Source organism: Siniperca chuatsi, linkage group LG7 (genome assembly GCF_020085105.1).
Source record: "Siniperca chuatsi isolate FFG_IHB_CAS linkage group LG7, ASM2008510v1, whole genome shotgun sequence".
Taxonomy (NCBI): domain Eukaryota; kingdom Metazoa; phylum Chordata; class Actinopteri; order Centrarchiformes; family Sinipercidae; genus Siniperca; species Siniperca chuatsi.
Genome location: NC_058048.1, coordinates 19,435,601 through 19,457,708, shown reverse-complemented (window position 1 = coordinate 19,457,708; position 22,108 = coordinate 19,435,601). Strand labels below are relative to the sequence as shown.

General features: G+C 39.0%; 1 protein-coding gene across 4 annotated transcripts in view; it reads right to left on the bottom strand.

Annotated features, from left to right (window-relative positions):
* The window catches only part of stx1a (syntaxin 1A (brain)), a 62,331-nt gene that overhangs the window by 23,736 nt on the left and 16,487 nt on the right, over nucleotides 1-22,108 (bottom strand). For all 4 annotated transcript variants that reach the window (XM_044204125.1, XM_044204127.1, XM_044204128.1 and 1 more), the window contains exon 3: nucleotides 13,612-13,711. In XM_044204125.1, the coding sequence (XP_044060060.1) occupies nucleotides 13,612-13,711 (100 nt within the window). The remainder of the gene's footprint in view (nucleotides 1-13,611; nucleotides 13,712-22,108) is intronic.

Here is a 22,108-nt window from a genome sequence, read left to right as displayed (position 1 = left end):
GAATAATATATATCATATGAATCCTAATCAGCAGCTTATACCAAACACTAAGTCTTCTGACTAGCTTGTATGATAATGCAAAACTATAACAGCTCAGTGGAGATAGTGAACCTATTACACACTGATCAGCAAAGTACTACAAGCTTTTAATCTGCTTAACAGACGATATTTCCATATCAGCAAACACCAGCCTGTGGTACATACAGCTCAGTGGGACAAAGTGGCGGACATGCAGAGTGCTAACCAATAACTTACAAAATTTTATATCCAGCTGCAAAAGACAGGCAGGTGTTTTTTCCTCTCTTTCTGATAGCAACAGTAAAGAGATGACAGGAAACTAGGGGAGAGGGATGATATGCAACAAAGGTCCCTCTGACCCAACTCGAACCAGGGAAGATACAATTACATGTTAAATCCCTAACCACCAGGACGCCCAGGCAGGAGTTCTTGATGTTTCTTAAAGAAACTCGAGGGAGTTTTTGACCACTATGGAGCAATGTTTTTTATGAGTGGGTCCCCATCTTGTTTATGCGCAAATGCATGCATGCAACCACAGAGGTGATGTATTACTCGTTACTGCAAATGTTTTCACACTATTTTGCTGATCAACAGTTGGCGGCGGCAACATGCAAAGAAACAACACAATGCACCAACAAAGGCAGAGAAGAAGACTGCAAGCTTGCAAACATGGATGTAAACAATGCACAGTTTAAAATATTAAAGCTTTGCAAATGTTTTATGATGCACCTCTCTCCTCCTCTCCCTCTCCATCTGAATGCATTTTAATCCTATGAATGCATGCTACCAACTCGACATCTTCTCTCTCCCGTAGTTTTGTGCTTTCTCGTCTCTCTCCTCTCTCCTTCTGTCACTTTCAGCAGGTATTTCTGCCTCCGGAGATGCAGAGTCTGGATCTATGATTGCGGGCCTCCTGCTGCCCCCATGTTCCTGCTTGACAACTGCTAATACAATTATTATTATAATTATTATTCCTATCACTATTATTCCTATTATTATTTTATTAATATTAATATTACCACTACCATTACATTATTATTATTTAAAAATTCTGTGGAATTTGCATTGTGCTACTGAATGCTCTCTCTCTCTCTCTCTCAACCCAACCGGCAGCAGCAGATGGCCGCCCACCCTGAGTCTGGTTCTGCTCGAGGTTTCTGCCTCTTTCTCTTTCCTTGCCACTGGTGCCAAGTGCTTGCTCATGGTGGGAATTTTTGGGTCTCTGTAAATAATACTATAAAGAGTACGATCTAGGATGCTCTATAGGAAAAGTGCAATGAGATAACTTCTGTTATGAATTGGCGCTATAAAAATAAAATTGAATTGAATTGAACTGCATTCAACACATTTGTTAGGCCATATACACAACGCGTTTTGATGAGTAATGCTGAATGTAAACTTTGTTATATTTAAGTAATGTAAAGGAACCATTATTACATAGAGTAAATATACTGTCTCACCTGGAAAAGAAAGGTTTCTGATGACAAGCACAAGTGTGCAGCAGTTAGAGAGAGAAATTAAATACTATAGTAAAATTATATGAGGATCATGGAGGATATACAGAGAAGCCAATCCAATTGTACAACTACAGAGGAAACGAACAATAACTAAATCAAATATTTGAAACATAGGATATTAAATTCTAAAGAAAGAACAAAATCTGAAAAATTGTTTTTTTCGCAAATAATTCTAAAACAAACACTCGCAGCATTACCATATCCGTTTTATACATTTGAATATATTCGTCTCCTGTCTATAATCAAACAAGGGCTACTTCATTGTAAATAAAGGAAGGTATTTTTAATTAATGGATTTTTCCCTAACAAGATTTTATATATTAATCTTTGCGTCCACTTGTGCACGTTTGCACAACTTCAGAAACACATAGAGGGGTAAGGTTATGAAAAAGTGTCCCTCTCATTTCTGCGTAACCATAGCAACCTCTGGTGAGCTGCTCCATGAGGTCAGCTGCACCGGCATCACAGAGATAATGACATAAAAACCGAGCTTAGTTTTTGGGCCATACGTGGAGTGAGTGTGTGTGGTATGTGTATGTGTGTTAAGGAGTTAGATTAGATTTCCCCCTCGTTGTTACCAAACAGACTAGGCCAACCTGCTCGATCAAGTGTCTATTCAGCCTCATTATTGGCTGCCTGAAAAGAAGAAGAGTGCAGACACTGATGAATAAGTCGAGGGAGAAGTGAGAGGGAAGCAAATTAGAGGGCAAAACTGAGGAGTCAATTGAGCTGTGGCTTCACACCCCATCCCTCTCTCCCAGACGCTCTCAAATGGAATCTTCAGGTCACGCTTGTTGCCATCATTAAGACTGTGTTGCTATGGCGATGTGTGCAGTCGGTCCTCTCTCTAGCTTGAGATTGTTTCAAAGTGGCAGAGGGAAAGAAAGAGATGCTACGAGGCAGGAAGAAATGGAGGAAATGTAGAAGATAGAAGGGCAGCGAGAAGATGAAATAAATGGTATCCCAGAATATTTATTAAACTGTAATAGATGCATTTTTAAAGATAATTTTTTACCTTTACTTGCGAGTGAGAAGTAAAGACAACAAGATACAAGTGCCCACCTGGGAAATTACCTATCCTTTTAAAAAAAAATTAATAATATCTTTGTGACCTGTTTTAAGAGGTTTATGTCTTCTGTAGGAACCAACTGGCTTGGGGCTAAGAACCACAGACAGCTGTCTGGAAAGTCGGTAGATATTGAGGGATGGACTAATTCGGGTTTTCTTGGGCTTTTCATGGGACTTATTGATAATATGAAAACTACATAATAACACCAGACGTATCCTTTAAATGCAACAAAGGCCCTCAAAACTAGGACATTGTAGTTACATGCATACACTGCATGCATCTTCAACCACCAGAGCAATGGGGCGACTTTAAATATGACTATTCCCACATTTGGCAGTATACTGGGAACAGTTTCAATTTTGCCATGTTTGCCCAGACAGAATTAAACTGAAATGACTGAAACAACACAGAGAAACAAAGCAGACCAGACAGGTACAACCTAATGCAACACTTCTCAATTTCAGTCAAATACACTTCGGTTAAGAAGCAGATCATTTATGGTACATGGTTACATGGTTAGATTTGGTGGAAATCGTTGGAAAAAAAAAACAATCCCCCTTTACAAACATACATAAACATCTTTGTTAAATCAACAATATAAAAAACTTTGCACACTTTGTTAATAAGTGAGCTTTAGAGGTGCTGGTAGGTCATCACCTTTGACAGAGCAGGCTAGCTGTTTCCCACCGTTTCCAGTTTTTGTGCTAAGCTAAGTTAGCCGACTGCAGGTGATAGCTTCATATTTAGTTTACAGATATGAGGGTGGTATGGATATCCACATCTATTGTTTGGCAACAATCACACTATCAACCGCAAATATGCCAACATGTACTGTATATATGGTATACTAGTATACTGGTATTTATTTGCAGCATCATATTTGATGTCATTTTGGCAGCCTTCACTTCACTTGCACTATACCGCCAGCCTTTGTGTCTACTGATCAGGATGGTACCTACATCACTAATCAGGAATATGAGAATGAGAGCATATTACCGAGATCTAATAAAAGATGGACTTCCTTGAAGCCCTGGTCAATTCTTTCCTACATTAAGCTTCAATCCCACATCAGCTTTGGTTCTACAGCAGCAGCATTTATCCACATGACCGTCACAATCAACAGTCTGTCTTTCACACTGATAAAACAGGTCCTATTATTATATCGACACAGTGTGTGTGTGTGTGTGTGTGTGTGTGTCAGTCTGATGTCAGGGTACTGTGACACTGACAAGACACCGAGCCGATTCTGTTTTCTCCGCTCTAACTCAGGGTCAATTGCTGCCATTCCAATCTCTAACTTGCAGCCATTTATCTTTTTCTACATCTCGCAGTCTCTCTCGCTCTCTGTCTCCCTCTGCTCTCTCTGTAAATATATTACCAGTCCTTTGTGTGTTTGCTCTGCTTATTGATCGTCTAGAGTCCAGCTGTCTGATGTTTCGTAGAGACAGAATCTGAGCGCATCCCTCACACATTACTGGTATTTACCTTATGGAATACAGTATGAACTCAGGTAATGACTGACAGCACAGATAAACTACTCGTGAGGAGTTTAGATACAACACACTTGCTCATCCCTACCTTTCATTTTGACAGTTGTTCCACAGAGTTGCTACAGTCAACGACAAGTATTACAATTTAAAATCCTTGTTATGTACTGTACTTGTTATGGACATTTCCTTTATTCCATGATGACCCCTCAAAGCAGTTTATAGATACAGTTACACATAAAAAATAAAAGAAACAAAAATTAAAATGGAAAGCGACACTTGTTAATACAATACAATAAATAAATATAGCAAACAAGCACACTCTGGTAAATATTCAGTAGTCACTTTATTTTTAATTTAACAGTGCTTTGTATAAACCTATAGTTTTGTTCAAATAATATTTTTCCCTTGTCAACAGGACAAACTAATATTTAATGAAACTTGACACCTTGAACTACTGTCAAACATAAAGTTCAAGGTGTTGGGACATTGCCACATAAATATCTCTTCTTTGAAAATGGCAGATCGTGGTTACCACACTTCCATTTAGATTAGTTCTGTACATTGTGCTGCACACAAAATAACATTTCTATAAAACAAAATCAGTCTTCAAAGGAAAATGTGCCAATTTTACACACAAATCTGATTACAGGTCTTGCATATGTGCAAACAGTTATATAAAGTCATACAGTTTATGCAGCAAGCAAAACACACAAAGCATATCTGGGTGTTGTACCTGATTAAGTCTGTGCTAACAAGCCCCTCCTTCTCTCTAACAACTTGTCTTTCTCCTGCAACATCCTCCAAAACAGTATAACAGGGTTGCTGTTAGTTAACACGGCAGTGTTACTGTCACTTTGAAACCTCCCCCTGTCTCCCAACACTTGACATTTCAGTCTAGATCAGAGCACTGCACACCTCTTGCTGACTGCTGGCTCAGGTGTCAAGAGAGCAGAGGGCAGTCCCTGCGTGAATGAGTTATCTTACTAGCTCTGACCTCTGTTGTATGCATTAATGTGCCATCAACATTAGTACATTGTATTAAAAAGGGATATTATTATTCCACAGTACAAAGTTGTGTCTTCAATGGCTATAACACTACATCAGCTTGGGCATTATGAGGGAGATGTAAGGGAAAAGGGAATAGAGAGAGATAAAGGTGAAAAACAAAGTAAAAAGATTGTTGAGGAAGAACAATGGGAATACAGAAAGCTGGGGGAACTTACACAACACTATAAAATTTTGGTTGAGGGTGGAGGAGCTTTGGCAAACAGCACTCCGAGGGTGGGAGCATACTCAGCCAAAAACACCGCACCAGAAATAGTAACACTCGCAGGCTGCAATTAAAACAAGCATCTAGAGAGCTGAGGACATTCAGGAGTCAGAAGAAAGATGCTCTTTAGAAACTGGAGGCTGAGATGTCAGAGGGAGCAAACGATAAGTGGTTGGAAAAACAGACTGAGAAATGTTGTTAAATAAACTCTCAAGTATCAGTGTTAAGGAGCAGATTCTCTGCATCTAATTAAACTAGAAGTATAAGTACATTTTGCATTAGCTGTTAGTTCAAGTCACAAAAGATGTGTGTTCCTCTGGTCCAGAGTAAAAATGCAAATGTGAAATTTGAGTGATTGACAAGCAAAAGGAGGTTAACATTTCCTTTCTCTTCTTCGTGTCTGACAAGCCAAGATTGAGTTACCCGATTTAGTTGGAGTTAGACTTTACAATTGATCCAAAACTCTGCAGGCAGAAGTGTTGAAAGACAAATCTAAAGTCTCTCTGCTGGTTTTCTGTTAGCTTTGCATTGATTTTCACATACTCTAAGTAGCACAGACAGCACTATAAGGTATTACTCCAGGCTGTTTGTCTCAAATGGTTTTAATGTAGAAACCAGGAAGGCACATTAAGTGCATTGGCATCAATCTCTCATGATCCGAGTGCACAATCACTGCTCAGGTTTCCTCCCACAGTCCAAAGACACAAGGGTTCGGATAACTGGAGACTCTTAAACTGCCTGTAGGTGTGATTGCAAGTGTGAATTTTGGCTATCTACATGTGTCAGTTGTCATGCATGGATGGATTATCTTGTTTAGTGATATAAATTTTGTTCTATTTGCAGGGGTGTTATAGTGGGTGGGTGGGTGTTGGGGGTTAGTCTTCCCCTGCTGGATTCCTCTCTAAATGCAGCTAATCCAGCGAGTGGCTGCTGATACTGGAGCACCAAAGTGCACTGTAAGTCATGCCTTTCCCCAAGAAAGGGACATCAGGGTACCAACTAATTTCTTTCAAAAGAATGGTGAGCACAACTTATACAGTTTAAGAATATTTTAAGCTAATATCAGGAATTAGCTTGGCATAACATAAATTAGTTAGTATCATAAATTAATCAGCATCATAGCTACAATGTCATATGACATTATATCTATCAACATTACTTAGCAAAGCTTAACATCATGAAACACATGGCCGTCAGTTTCAGAAACAGCCACCGATAGTGGAGCAGCGGCAGGTGAGACAGGTACCAAGGACGTGAGACAAGGTGAGCTCATGTAGCGGCTACAAAAAGTCATTACAAGCAATCATTTGACATGAGGTGTCGCGGACCTCGCGGTAACAACAGTTTTACTTTGGAGTTATGCTTAGCACCTTTCCCAGTAAGCTAGCATGACATTGCAATCTCAAGATGCATATGATATCATTGGCTATCTTAAAAACTGCCTTCAAAAGACAGTAATGTGCCAGATGATCCACCATCAATTTCAGGGAGTTAAAGGTAGGCCAAGTAAACCAAGAACTGAGAATAATTCAAATTTTAAGATGATCAATGATGGCAGAGTCTAATTAAAATATAACCTATGGTCTATTTTTCACTTTTAGATGATTAAATTATGTCATAAATATGCCTACCAGTAGGCTGCAGTTTAATTTTTGGCCTATTCAAACAATACAGTTTTAATTTAAAAGATATTTATCAGCTTACCTTGTGTTTTTCAATGTTCTACTATTACTGGTGCTTTATAAAAACAAGATTTGATCTTTAAAAAAGAGAGAAAATAATGTTCTCTTCAGCATGATACTCCAAGCAAACCTCATTTAACCATAGTAAAAGTATCACACGGTAATTGTAGGCTACTGTATGTTGAGAAAATAGGGTTGAAATGTGGTGAGAACTGTGGAAACTTAAGCACATATCACAGATTATTATTACTTGTTTAAATGTGGTATGGACAGTTCATTAGTGACTACCCTAATAACAATTACAGAATAATGTGTACAGTTGTTGGCTCAATTATTTGTAAAAATGTTTCAAAAGATGCATGAGAGACATGGATCGAGGGAGGGGGCCCACAGAGCTTATGTATAGGGCCCAGAATTTTGTGCTACACCTCTATCTATTTGTGACACTGGAGATAATTTTTAAGAAGTAGGCTGAACCACTTGTCTGATTAACTTTAGCCTACAAAATCGTATTTTTGTGCTGTTGTTCAGTTGCTTCTAATGCATAATACCCAGTAGTTTGTAAAATTACACTATAAGCTACACTGTAAGAAGATAAAACCCACATAAAATCACTTTAGCCCATTCCTTAATTGGATACACAAGCATTTATAACAATGGATTTTCTGGCTTTGACTATTTTACTACTCTTCCAGAAAAACAATGTACATTTGGACAACTATGGAGAATAGGGTTTGGGCGATGACTACCGAATTGGGGGGGTGGGGGTGGGTGGCTTTTAAATCACAATGTTACAATGGTGGAGGGCTCTATGGTCAATGACTGTCAGCCTTCAGAAATGGACGATGGCTTCGGCCATCTGCCCAACCCTACTGGAGAACTGTGACAAGGAGCACAAACTGGTCTTATGTTTAGGTAAAGTGAATCAATGAGTATTTTTATTCAAATGTCATACACCCAGCTCACATGGGCTTACAAGACACTACTTACATTACATACAGACATACAGAGAAAGAGAAAACAGAAGGAAAGTAAGCAAACACAATGGTACTGTATCCATATGTGTTAAAACATAGTATACCAGATATAAACTTAACAAATGAAACATACAACACTCTCAAGTCAAGTCAAACACCTTGTATGTAAATATGTAGTGTAGTCTGCATTCATTTGTCATGTCAAATACACTGGGTCCGACAAATATCCAGCAGACATTTTCAACAAAGGCTTAACTTAAATATCATGATAAAATGGACAGTAGAATATAACCTCATCCAAATCATAAAGGTGACAGTTCTTGTCATGTTCTGGGACTGAATGGAGTCCAGTTTCCATAGCTGAAGGTAATGCAATGCTGCAAAACAGATTAAAGTACACTTTCCTTCAGTGAGGACCATGATGATAGGTATCTAACCTGAGACTAAAGAGAGGGGGAATGGGAGATTAGCCATATCTAGTTATCAAACTACAGAAACAGAGGGTTAGTAAGAAAATTCACTATCTACTGTAAACTGTTCTTATCTCTGGAAACTGCTATCTAATACAACATATCAGCCACTGTGGGAAAGAGGAGAGGAACTAGACATGTTGACAGTGGAAGAAATTGTGACAAGTTAAACCCCATCAGTTCCAGACGGCATCCCGCTCACTGTTTAAGTGAGGCTTGCAGACGAATCGATTGGTTTGTCTCACTGTCACTCAACGCATCAATAGCCCTGGTCCTTACAAGCAAAATGAGCTATCATTCTTGCTTGTAACCCCTACTTGTGTGTTATTATACCAATCCAATCAATATATTATCATTAATTCACATTCGAGTAGTTGACCCTTATGAAGTCAGAAAGGTTAGTGACATGTTTGATTTGAGTAAAACCTGAGTAAAAGTTACTTTGATTAAATCTTTGTTGTTTCGCTTGATCAGTTTTACACTATTCTTTTTATTGGTTATGAAGCTGTTCTAAACTCATTGCTCCTGTCAGTTTCACCAAAAACCTCACAAAAGTCACTGATTAGTTGTGTTACTGTTCTGTAATGAGCTATCATATTTGACAACTTTCAAAAATTTGACAAAATTCTGATGCTGAAAATGCATTTTGTACTTTTCTAGGCCAACCTTAATTATTTAAACTATTCACATAATTTTTTTTGTGAATTTTCAAATAGTCCTGGTTATTCTTTAATAATATAAAATGAGCAATACTTCCATATTTGAAGCTAATGAGAGACTGATAAATGGAAAAACGGAAAACAGTTTTTGGCCTGAGACTGAAAGGGTTAACATGGGAAAACATCTAAAAACAACATTGTCTCAGTGCCATAAATAGTTATTTTCCAATACTACACTACTCTAATGTGGATTAAACAGGTACTCTTAAAGGTTTTAATACCTCCACCCTGTTATGAAAAGCTGATGCTCCTGGAAGGAGAAGCAATGATCACTGACTTTTGACCTTTCGTTATGCAATCTATCAAGTACAGTCTAATCAATCAAAATAACAAGAAGCCGTGCTGCACAAGGCCAATAAACAATACCAGAAAGCAAAACAAATAATCTAATTATTTAATTGACAATGTGAATTCAGTCATGCTTCTAAATATAAAATGTATTTGTGTCTTCCTTTCCTGCATTAGAGGAATGTGCTCGAGGAAACGCAGGTTCAATACCCATTATGACCTGATGGTTATTACCTAATCTATCATCATTATTGAACCTACTACTGTACACCGCTACTGAGCCCACACAAACACACAAATCCTTAACACCAACCAAGCAAAAACAAGCACACACACACACACACACACACACACTGTATATTGCAATTCCCTAGTGGAAATTTGCTTCATTTAGGGGGGTGGGTAAACTGTGATATGGGATAATGTGTAATGCAGGGGCGAAGGTAATATTACACAGAGGCTGTGTGTGTGTGTATTAATACAGGCTTCGCAAGTGGAAACGTCTCAGTCAGCGAACATAAACGCTCCCTTAGCAGAGGGGGAGTAAGAGGAGAGGGAGTAGGGTTTCAGGGTCGTGAAGCTGGCCAGGTGGGTGGTGGCTGGGAAGATGTGATGTAATTATGAAACTGATAAACCGTGACAGAAACAGAAGGTTTACCGCCTTACAATGTTACGCTGAGTTGTGACAGACTTTTACTAAAAAAAAGTAAAAGTATGTGTGTGTGTGTGTGTGTGTAGCACCAACGTTAGCCTGATCTTCACAGCTTAGCTAACGTTAGGTTGCTATGACTCTTTGTTACACTTGGTGCTTGGATAAGCTGCCAAAAATTAAGTGACTGATGTACCCCGTCTTCCAAGCACCGAGTGTAAAACAGAGCCATAGCATTGGGGCTACACTGAGTGACTAGCTAACGTCACTAACGGTTATTTAAGACACTGAGGTGATTATCAAAATGATTAAAAAAAACACTAAAAAACACACCAATAAGTGTCAAGCTACTAGTGAATTAATTATGAGCAAGACCTCACTTTAGAATGGGGAACATACACTGAGTTAGAAAGACTTAATTTAGACTTATTTGGACACTATTAACACTTAAGTTTTATTTTTTATAAAAATTATGAAATACCACACTGGCCTTTTATGTGAGCAACATTTTCAATAATATATAATTTAATATGTTTTGATGACACACTCTATTGCAAGCTGAAGCATAGAAATGTCAGAATTACAGACGGTAGCAGTCACAGAGACAGAAAGACTACACACATTAGCCAACAACACAGTGCACAGTTCTTATGATCTTAACACATACACCAACCCTATTTTCTATGAATCATATTCATATATATCATAAATTTTCAATGTCTAAGACATTTTGGAGGAGACAAAACTGCCACTTGAATTATGTTCAGTGGCCATGTTTTGTTCTAATCCAGGAAGTGTGCCATTCTTATACTGTACCAAATCAAAGATGTAGGGAGGAGCTCAGGTTGTTTGATTGGACATGACTTTGACACCAGAGACAGGGCTTTGTGTCCAGAAGTCAGTGTTGACTTTTTGTAATTTATTAAAATTTGGGGCAATTCATTACGACAGTTGGTGCAGATATTCATGTTCCCCTCAGGATTAACTGTAATAACTTTAGTGATACCATAACTTTTCATCTAGCACCACCATCAGGTCAACATTTTCATCTGTGCAATACTTTGGTTTATGACCAAATACCTGCAAAACTAATGACATTCCCATCATTCTCAGCAGTACCTTGTGTTTAGTGCTAATTAGCAAATATTTGCACGTTAATATGCTAAATTAAGATAGTCAACATGGTAAGCATTGCACCTGCTTGACATCAGCATGTTAGCATTGTCAGATGTTAGCAGGTATAATGTTTAGCATGTCTTAGTTTAGCATGTTAGCATGCTGATATTTGCATGAAAAGGGGAATATTTTGCAGATATTTGGTCATAAACCAAAATATTTAACTAATTGAAATTTTGACCTAGTGCAAGATAAAAATTCAGTGGATCACTAAAGTGATTACAATTCATCCTGAGGGGGACATGGATGTGTGTACCAAATTTCAAAGCAATCCATCCAATAGACATTTCCCTCAAAACTACATGCCAACCTCATGGTAGAGCTACGGAAAAATCAGAAGATCACCAAAGTCATTAGGATTCATCCTCTGAAGACCATGAATGTCAGTACAAAATGTAATAGCAGTCCATCCAATAGTTGTTGAGATATTTCAGTCTGGACCAAAGTCATGCTTGAGTGATTTGAGTTGCCTAGAGTTCCTAAGACATTACTCATGCATTAGTTGCCAGGAGCAGATATTGTCAGGAAAATGAATAGGAAACATTGACAGTGGACTTCTTGCAGATACATTCAAAATGTATTTTGAATAATAATAATTTCAATGTTGTGCTTTTTAAAATTTAGAAAGCCCAATTCCCCGTGTACTACCTGCTGGTTTTGTTATATTGATATAAATTTAATCTGGGCATCAATATGTTCCCAAACAAAATGTATTAGTTGATGTATTAGTTGATTAGTTGTAAATTAATTAGATTAATTAATTTTTAGGAGAAAGGTTGCACAGACACACATGCACACACACACAATATAAAATGCTGCTCAGGACCTTCCTCAATGAGGATATGCAGATAATTCTATTCTCCGTCAGTGGCCACAATACAACAGGCAGACAGCATACTGACCTCCATGTAATGAATGACCCTGACATTTACATCAGCTGCTGACTGATGTGCATTTATCAGGCTGACACACACACACACACACACACACACACACACACACACACACAGACACAGAGCATCAATTTTGGTCACAAAGGAGACGAGGAGACGACTCATGGAAGAATTCGTATCTTAAATGCAGCACCTTGCCTTGTTGCTGGTCTGCTCTGTGTGTCTAGTTAAAGGGCTCATCTGATGCCAAACTGCTGCAAACAGATCGATGCTTTTTCAGGTAGGTGGGGGGTAGGGAATTAGGGGGAGGAAAAGGGATTGGGGGTGTTACTTGTGTGAGTATCATCCCCCTCGTGAGAGCAGGGGTCCAGATCAATGCCCTGACATAAATGAGAAAAGAGGTGTGAGAGAACAGAGATGGGGGAGTAGAAAGAGGGGAGGAAAGCTGGATAGTAGTATCCAGCATAGACAGAAGAAAAGTGAAGAGGAGAGTGGTTGAAATGGGTGAAGGGAAGAGAGAGCTATATGGCGGACGGGTAACAGCAGGTGAAGAGGTAAGGACAGGACTGTGGAGAGGGAGCAGAAAAGTGGAGAAAAATGGACAAACAAGGGTGTTAGAGATTTCACTGTGAGAGCATAAACACTCAAAAAGCCAGAGGACAGATTGGTGACACCTTCAAGGTTCTCACAGTCTCCATACACAGGCACGTTTCGTGCTTTTCTGACAAATTGTCCTTTATTTCCTCAATTTCTTTTAAGGAATGGAGTAATTTTTTGTCTTTTGTTCAGTGGAATCTGCCTCTTTTATCAGGCTTTTTGCTGCCTTTGTACAAGATGGCATATAAAATAGTGACGTTTGGCTTTATTCTCTTTCTGCTTTCCATTAAGAGCTTCTCTGACTCATTACTGAGTGTTAAACATTAATGTTATCATTAAATAGCATGTGTGCAAAAGGGTCAGTCTTGGCTTAGACAATGTAACCTCTGGTTGAATCAGTACCTTAATTTATGCTGAATTACTAAATTAGAAGAAAAAACAACAGTAAAGTCATAATCCTTAAGATTTCAGTTCAGCCATGCAAACCCTGCCCCAGTAGTTCCAGTTGAGTGTAGGTTAAGTGCCTGAGTTCCTCAAAAGGCTCTTCATCCCCTCTGAAAGTTTCTGTGGTGGAAATGCCCTGATTTATTCAGATTTTTCCTTTACTGTCACCCACCTGTACAGTATTTTTTAACTAGAGGATACAAATGCAGCTGGGCAATCAGACAAAACCAGTACAAAAACTCCACCTGGACTCACCTGGAGTTGTAAAGATCCAGGTGTTATGAGCTTATAACCTGAGAGAACTGTTTCAGATAATTAAACAAGAAGAAACAGAAAAGACAAACAGCCTTACTCTCATCGGGGTTAGGTGAGGCGAGGATGGCGCTGTGCTTCCTCTTCACCTCCTCGACTTTCTCTCCCAGAGACTCGATAAAACCCCGGATCTCCTCCACCTGTCGAGAGAGAGAGACCAAAAGGCACTTTAGATCTCCTCAGTGCTGAGGCAGGAAGCACCAGTGATTAGCCTGAGTGATGTTGATAGAAACTGAACTGAAGATGTCATTATCATATTAGAGGCAGAATGAAAGCAGAGTGAAGCGGGTTTAAGTGAAAGAACACACAGATATGAAAAAGTTTTACATGTTTATGTTCAAGTCCAGTGTCTAGTACTCTTTATTATGGGGAGTACATTATGATTACTCACTGTAACTCAAAATACATGCCTTTTTACTCCCTTTTTTAATAATAACATTGTATAGCCACAATCTCGTGGGTGGACATGTCCCCCCTGTCCCTAGAAGATGTTACCAATATTATTTAAAGTCATTGTAGTCAACAACAACAGCTGGCAGGAAAGATGAATCACTATGTGCAGTGAAAATGACTCAGTTTTCTACTTTTGATATTCAGCTGCTCAGAAAGACGCAACTCACCTCTTTACAACCTGTGATTTAATTAGGGATATGAAGGAGAAGAAGAAGAATGAGAAGTGTGAATGTGTGAATCAGGGTTTAAATAAGATGTCTGCAGTGGAAAAAGGACTACAGAGCTGCATGAAGCACCAAAATATGATGTGGCTAAACTACATGGCGAAAAGCATGTGGATAACCGAACATTACACCCATACTTGATCGTTGAATATCTCATTAGAAAACCATGGGCATTAATCTGCTGCTATAACCGCCTCCACACTTCCTGGAAGGCTTTACATAGGATTGTGGAGCCTGGCTGCAGGGATTTCCTCCCATTCAGCCACAAGAGCATTAGTGAGTTTGGCTACTGATGTTGGGTGATAAGGCCCCCCCCGCATTGATATTATTGTTTGCAGTGCTGTCACAAAGACGCCACTGTCGCTTTCCGTTTTCCTTAGAGCCTTGCTCCGTGAAGAAATGATCAACACCACTTTAGAAATAAAAGAGAAGAAAGAAGCATGTTCTCCAAAGAGGTAAATTGAAATTGTCACAATTTTATACTGAATTTGGGAACAGGAAAAAACTATTGTAATGATGTGCATAGTAATAACATAGTTTGAGTGACAGTATTGCTTCACACAAACAAGTAACTACAGCAAGGGTTGGCGTCAGGGTGGAGGTGGAAGTAACGTAAGAAAACATTAGGAGAAAAAACGTGGGTTTGTTCATTCATTTAGTTTATAATGGAGACATAAAAGCAGAAATTATTTAGTATGTGTTTAGAAAAGCGAACTCGGTTAGCTACCGTAGCTAACGGGAAGACCAGTTTATTCAGGTAGTATACTCAATGCATCTAAAATGTAGTGTACGCAGATACAAGTAGTGTGTCATCAGATTTGCCTGTTCAATATTCCACATTTATCATATCACAATAAAACAATAGAAAGAGCTTTGTACCCGGTGCCAAACAGAATAGCATAGTGAAAGCAAGGCTTATAGGGAACCGATCTAAATGCTGATGGTGTCAATATTTAGCCATTTATTACACTGTGCAATCAATATTTACTTCATAATGATAAGTTAAAGCAAAAAAGTCTATTTCCACTTTAAACAAATCTCAAGGATTTTGGATAATCAGGCATATTCTGTAGAAAGATGACAGACTGACTAACTTTTGAGATGAAAATAAAATATCCTTAAGGCAATAAACAAGAATAAAAATAGCACATTTATAGTTTGTGGAATTGTTTATGCACTTCGGTTTTTGTTCAGATTAAACAAATTTGTGAGCTTTAGAGATGCTTTGTTACTTTTGGATAGAGTCAGGCTAGCTGTTTCCCCTTGTTTCCAGTCTTTATGCTAAGCTAAGCTAACCAGCTACTGCCTGGAGTTTCATATTTAGCAAATAGACATGAGAGTGGAATCAATCTCATCTAACTCTTGGCAAGAAGGCGAATAAACATATTTCCCAAAATGCTGAACTATTCATTTGAGCACATCATTAAATGCATTAGAGAAAACTGACCTTTGAACTCTGCACTTCACAGCATCATCTGCCACCAAGATCCAGGTTTGACATTCTAACCAATCACCTCCCTCCTCCTCCCTGCTGCCTCGTCACCAGCTGTGCTGCCTCTGGTTCAGGCAACAGCTGGATGAGCAGCAGGTCACATCTGTCAGTGACTTCATCAATCTCTACTTTCATCTCAGTCTGTCATCTACCCCCGATCACTTTCTCCTCCTCTACACCTGCTCCTCTACAGGCCAGCCTGTTTCCCTTCATTCTTCACTACGATACGTCCATGGTTATTTCCCCGTGCAAATCTCTGGTTTGACCTTTCCATTTGCAGTTCACCTTTCCTGTCACCTCTCACAGCTCTGAGCTCCCTCCGTCTCTCCATCCATACATTCTTGAGCTTTTCCTCCTCTCAGCCTGGGTCATTATTCTCCCATTATCTCTTTAATTAGCTGCTGATTGGATCTGTTTTTAAATAACAACATAATTGGCTCTAGAAGACCACTGGGTATAGACCAGGCACCACAGAAGGCAGTTATATAAAGTTATATAAAGTAAGACAGACAGGTGGGGAGAGATCACAAAGGTAAAAAGTAAGAGTGAGACAGGAATACAGGGAGGAGGAAGTGAAAGAGACGGTAAGTGAGCAGAAGATGAAACTAGTTTAAGCTGTCTCGGTTTAGAGACCATGTGTTAGTGAGTCACGGTGCGTCTCTCAGGACTCATAAGACATCAGGCAAATTTTATTGGTGTGGGAGAAAAACTAATTTCAGACACTGCTGAAAAGCTCACATACATACAGAAACAAATAAACAGACACACAAACACTCACAGGAAGACTTCACCGATTTTATAACTTTTCTTTATGATCTTCACATACTTGTATACACCAAGACATTTGTCTGTATATGGTACGAATGCCCTGTTTACCAGTGGGTGCGGGCAGCGGCCTAGTTGGGAAAGGCAAAGCCTTGACCTGAGGCCTGAATGGGAAACAAAGGCGAAACAGTGAAAAGTCTTCATCAGCTGTTAATTCACGCCAAGGATATTTCAGCTTGAATCCAAACACTGGATTTCTACTGGACAAGACGCCAGTCACAGAGCAGGAAATCCTGGCGCACGGCTATGATGTCATCACCTCCATAAAGCCAAGCACGCCACGTTGCTTGATGTCTTTCCATTGTAGCCTCGGTTGCTTCAGGAGACGCTTCACGTGAACTTTAACTCCTAGGAAAAGTCTCAACTCGCTGGACGAGCAACAGACTGCTTTGTGTTTGCTGAACACACTTTATGGATCCTGATCGATTCCCCATAATGATCCTGTACCTGTAGAAGGAGGAGTCACGTTTTACCGCTTCTTCACGGAGAGAAAGGCCACTGCTGATCCTCTCTCTCCCCACTGAAAGTTGACTACTGCTCCCTCTGTTGCCATTCGAAGGAACAGTTTCACCGTTGAACCCGCCAACAGCACAGACCTGGCTCCGTCAGTATCAAACAGACTGACGCATTAAATCGCTATCAAGAGCGATCTCAAGTAAGAGGCTTTTGTCTGGGCAGAGATAGATTTTATAACTCTGTGTTATTTCATCTAAGCTTTATTGTTGTGAATAGTGTTTTGGATTATCGTGGAAAATAACAGACCGCCGTGTCCTGTTTCTGCTGTGTGTTTTTGTGCTTATCGGTACCATGCCTCTGGGCCGTTTAACTCTGCTATTTTAGCCACTGTGGAAGCTAATAACTATGCTTTATCAGACCAAAGTCTAGTCACAGCTGTTGACCGAAAGTTTTCTGCCGGGTTCCTGCATTTGAGATTTCTTGTGCCTTACTCTCGCTTTTCTTTCTCTTTCCTCTCCACTAACACACACACCTTTACACGTATATATACACACGTACACACACACACATCTCAAAGGACCCAGATAGCGTGATAGCATAACAAGTTAAGGTGCATGCTATCGTGAGGACAAATACAGCGTGTCCTCCATTTTGGTGGCCCGTAATTATTCATCCATATTAATAATCCTGATCATATTAATAATTGTATTAATATTCATAAATATCTTTGATATTTTTGCTAATAACCAAACCTGCCATACCTGAATCCCAACACCAGCTAAATGGTTAAAAAGCTTTTTTCCTACTTTGTCATCTAATTTTAGTTTTACTGAAGTAAAAGTCAAATTTTTATCTGGTAAGGAGAATGATTCGAAGGCTTGAGGCCACAGTGAGTCTGTCTTGCTTTTGCTCACTTCATTCTTGCATCATCTGGTGAAGGATTTTTGGGGGCATGAGATGAGCCTTGCTACACGATATAAGAAGAGCACTGACAAATGTAATAATAATAAAAATAATAATAATAATAATAGTGGTTCTTATATGCATCTTATGGTATGACAAATACATAAAGATAAAAAATAAAGATCTTTAATGACTTTTATTAAGTCTTATAAGCAGATCTATTTTTTTTATCTTTGTCTCACTGCTTGAAGGTTATTATCTGTCTTTAAAGCACTTTGTAATTGTTTTTAAAATTGCTATACAAATGACATTATTTATTATAATCATCAGTGGTTAAAGGGGGAATTCATAAATTACTTTACCACAAAAATTGGAGGTATACACAGTTTATAAATTTTAGATGGAAAATCAGAACTGTGTGTTTCTAAATCAAACATAATTCAACATATAGGTCTGATTTACTACAATAGTGATGTAAACAAACCTTTTACAGTATCATAAAACATTAATGACATAAATTTAATTGTTGTCTGGTGTTTGTCCTTGTATGTAAAAAAAATAATATCCCAATCAATTTGAGAGTAATAGCATGTTTTCTCAATGCTACAGCTTGCTACAGTTCATGACCGCATAAGGTTAAAGTCTCAACTAAGCAACACATCTTGCAGACACAGTCATTTACACACTGCTATCAAAGGTGTGAAGTCAGCATACAACAGATTCTCTCTTACACATACACACTGAAGGCCAGAAAGTGTGGAGGTAAACAGCCAACGTCAGATGTCGTACCTGCTGTTGAACGACATAGCAAACGGTAAAGACTTCATTACAGCTACCATCTGCAGTGAGTCACTCCAGAAAACTTATCTTCAGCTCAACATGAACTCAATCACTGACGAGGTTGTGTTTGTAAACTGCTTTGCTAGTTTGACGAGCTGAGAGGAACAGAAACAATGAGGAAATATGTCACCCATATGCAACAGTAAAGCTCTTCCATGTGTCTTAATAGTGATGATCAAGGTTTTTTTTATTTTTAAATCTTTGTGTCAAGCATACAAATATGCCCAAAATGAAAGGGCTTACAAGACAAAACAAATAGAATAGAATAGAATATATATATAAACTGTATAAATTTTACTCTATGAAAAGTACAAAAATAATAAAGACCGATTCACATAACTTACATAATCAGATTTTCAGACCTTTATGTCTACAACAATATTTTGAAATTACTTTTAAAGCATATGTAATTGTAACCTACAAGTGAGATCAAAGTAAAGACTAATTAAATCGTCCATCCTGCCTTATTTTCCAAGATTTTTAGATGACGTTAGCTAACTTAAAGAAGAAATCAAAATTAAACAACCATTCCCATTTTGTTCATGTACTGTGTATATCAGAACATTTCAGGACATTGTTGAGCAATCTCATGAAAAATCTACACTTTCCTCTCTCATCTTAGACTCACTTTCCACTTGGGATCTGGGAGGTTTTGGATGACAATGTAATTCTATGGCATGGAGGCATTATATATGTCAGGCAGAGACGGCCTGATAAAGTTTATGTCTTTTTAAAAGGATACATTTATTGTTGGCTTTGGTTTCTTAAGGGGATTTTTTGACAAAGATAAAATGCAGCCTTATCTTTTAATTGCCATATAGGCCATTACATCCACACAAACACACTCACACACAGAGAGATATATGTGCTGCACAGTGGAGCACATGATACTTTAATGCATTATGGCACAAAACCAGAAAGTGACATAGCCACATGCACGCTTGCACAAACAAAAGCCACAAACACATTATGAAATCAATATACACACTCTGAGGGTCATGTTTATGGTGTGAGAGGAGGACAGAGAGCGGCAGCGATCTCTCCACTGTCTGCTATCCCTCCACACCACCACTGAAAGCTTAATTAATGTCAGGGTGAGAGCCTGATTACTCCTTCTCTCCCTCTGCTCCCTTAATCTGCTCCCTTAACTAACTACATCTCCCTCCCTGCAATCTCTGTCACATGTTACTACCCGTTCCTCCTCTCTGGTCTTGCTGTCTAACTTCACTCTCATTTCAACGTCTCTCTCTCACCATCCCTCCGGCCTCTAGCTTGGTCTTAAACTGTTCTACGTTGACCCCCCATGTCTCCATTTTTCACTCAAACTCCTCTTACTTCACTTTCTCACTTGAGACAGATGTAGCAGACTGAAATACCCAGACAGATAAAGAGACGTACGGTGCAATATCTAGGAGGGATACAGACAGTCTGTCAGAGGCGAGAAGCAGCAGCAGAACAGAAATGAGAGGCGACAAATGTGAGAGAAATGACTGCAGATTGCAGTGTTCCCTCAGAGCTAAAATATCACGTAATGACAATGATTTAGGTGTCTTTTTGAAGTTATGCCATGTATCCCTGTAATGATTGTCAAATCTCAAACTCGGGAAATTTACTTCTGGGCAGACCTAAAAACCTATTACACTCCAAAAAAATAAAGAAAAAAAGTGTTTTATAGATCTGGACTTGTGTTGCTAGATTATGGGGAGCAGGGGAAGCGAAGTGAGACATTTGTTTGCGTTTTCAGCATGAAGTTGGGTACGTGTAATGTGGGCATAGAACTTGACAGACGAGACGTATGTACTTTGTCATCTCCTCTTTTCCAATATTAATAGACAGGATATGAAGGCACACTATAAATAAATACAGAAACAATGATGAAAAAGTTTGTTGATATTAGCTTACTGTCACAGTAACATAATGGTGCAGCACCTGGGTGTCAGGTTTAGTGCAGGGCAGCATTTTATTTGATATTGGAGAGTTTTAAAGACAGCAGCTCTGGGAGAGAAGATATACCTGAAGTTACTAATGATTAAGAATTAGTTTTTGTGCCATTTATGAATCATTTAAAAGCAGAACTGGAGCATGAGAATGATGAAGATAGCTCAGAAGACATGAGCTCTGAATTGGACAACGGTCAAAATACCGTCCAAGTAGCGGTTCCAAAGAGAAGTTAGAACTGATGAGGGAACCTTATATTACCTCAACTGCCTCATCTTGCCGCTATAAACGCTCAAGTAGATTTCGTGGTTGTCAGTCTTCATTCCAAACCTCAGCTATGGTTACAAGCTTTGGGTTGTGACTGAAAGAATAAGAATGTGGACACAAGCAGGCGAGATGAGGCTGGTCTGCTAAGTGGTTCAAGAAGACCTCAAAATCAAGCCACAGCTCCTTTACACTGAGAGGAGCCAGTTCAGGTAGTTTGGGCACCTAGTAAGGATGCTTCCTGGTCACCTCCCTTTGGAGGCTTTGAAGTCATGATGAACTGGGAGGAAACTCACAGGTAGATTAAGCACACATTAGAGGGATTAAGGGTTAGGGAGTTAGGGTTATCATTTGGGCTGCTCTGTTTGTCCTGTTTTCACCACAAACATGACCAGGATAAGTAACTTGGAAATGGAAGAATCAATGAGGCCCCATTGTAAACCTTTCTATAAACATGGGTCATATTATGGTGCACAATACTCATATTAGCTGGGTGAGCACTATGCTGCTATTTATTACAAGAATATGACACATTTTGGTTTAGCGGTGTGGCTCTGCTGCAAAACAAATCTGCACAAGTGTGACACAGACTTGTCTCTAAGCTCACAAACACCGGGCAGAGTGTGAGATACACAACACTTAAATCTACATGAACTCATTCTGAATGGAGAAATCTAAATGCTAATGCAGGAGGAAACAGGGGAGGAAGAGGGAGTTAAAGTGCTGAGAAGCAGGTGGTGGTTGCAGCTGCATGGAAGCAGCGTTGAGGTGGTCATATAAAGTTGGAGATGTATGGAAATGTGAATTTAAAATGACTTCTATGGCTGTCTGAACTACCATTTAGCAATTGTCAAACTATGTTATATACAGTACATCCATCATATGCCTGTTGGTTAGTTACAATGTGAAGGCTGATTCTTATTGTAGATGTTGTTTGTCTGTATTTTCCGTCATGGTTTTTTGACACTGTTCCCCTTATTAAATATCTATGCAGGGTTTTTGATTGATGCACCTGCAGCTCACTCACAGATGATTTAGCCTCTTTGGTGATGTGTTTGTTGTTTCATGTTGCTTTCAAGTGTTGTTTGTCAGTCCTCTTTTATAACTCACAAATGCTGATGAATGGCATTCAACCTCACACG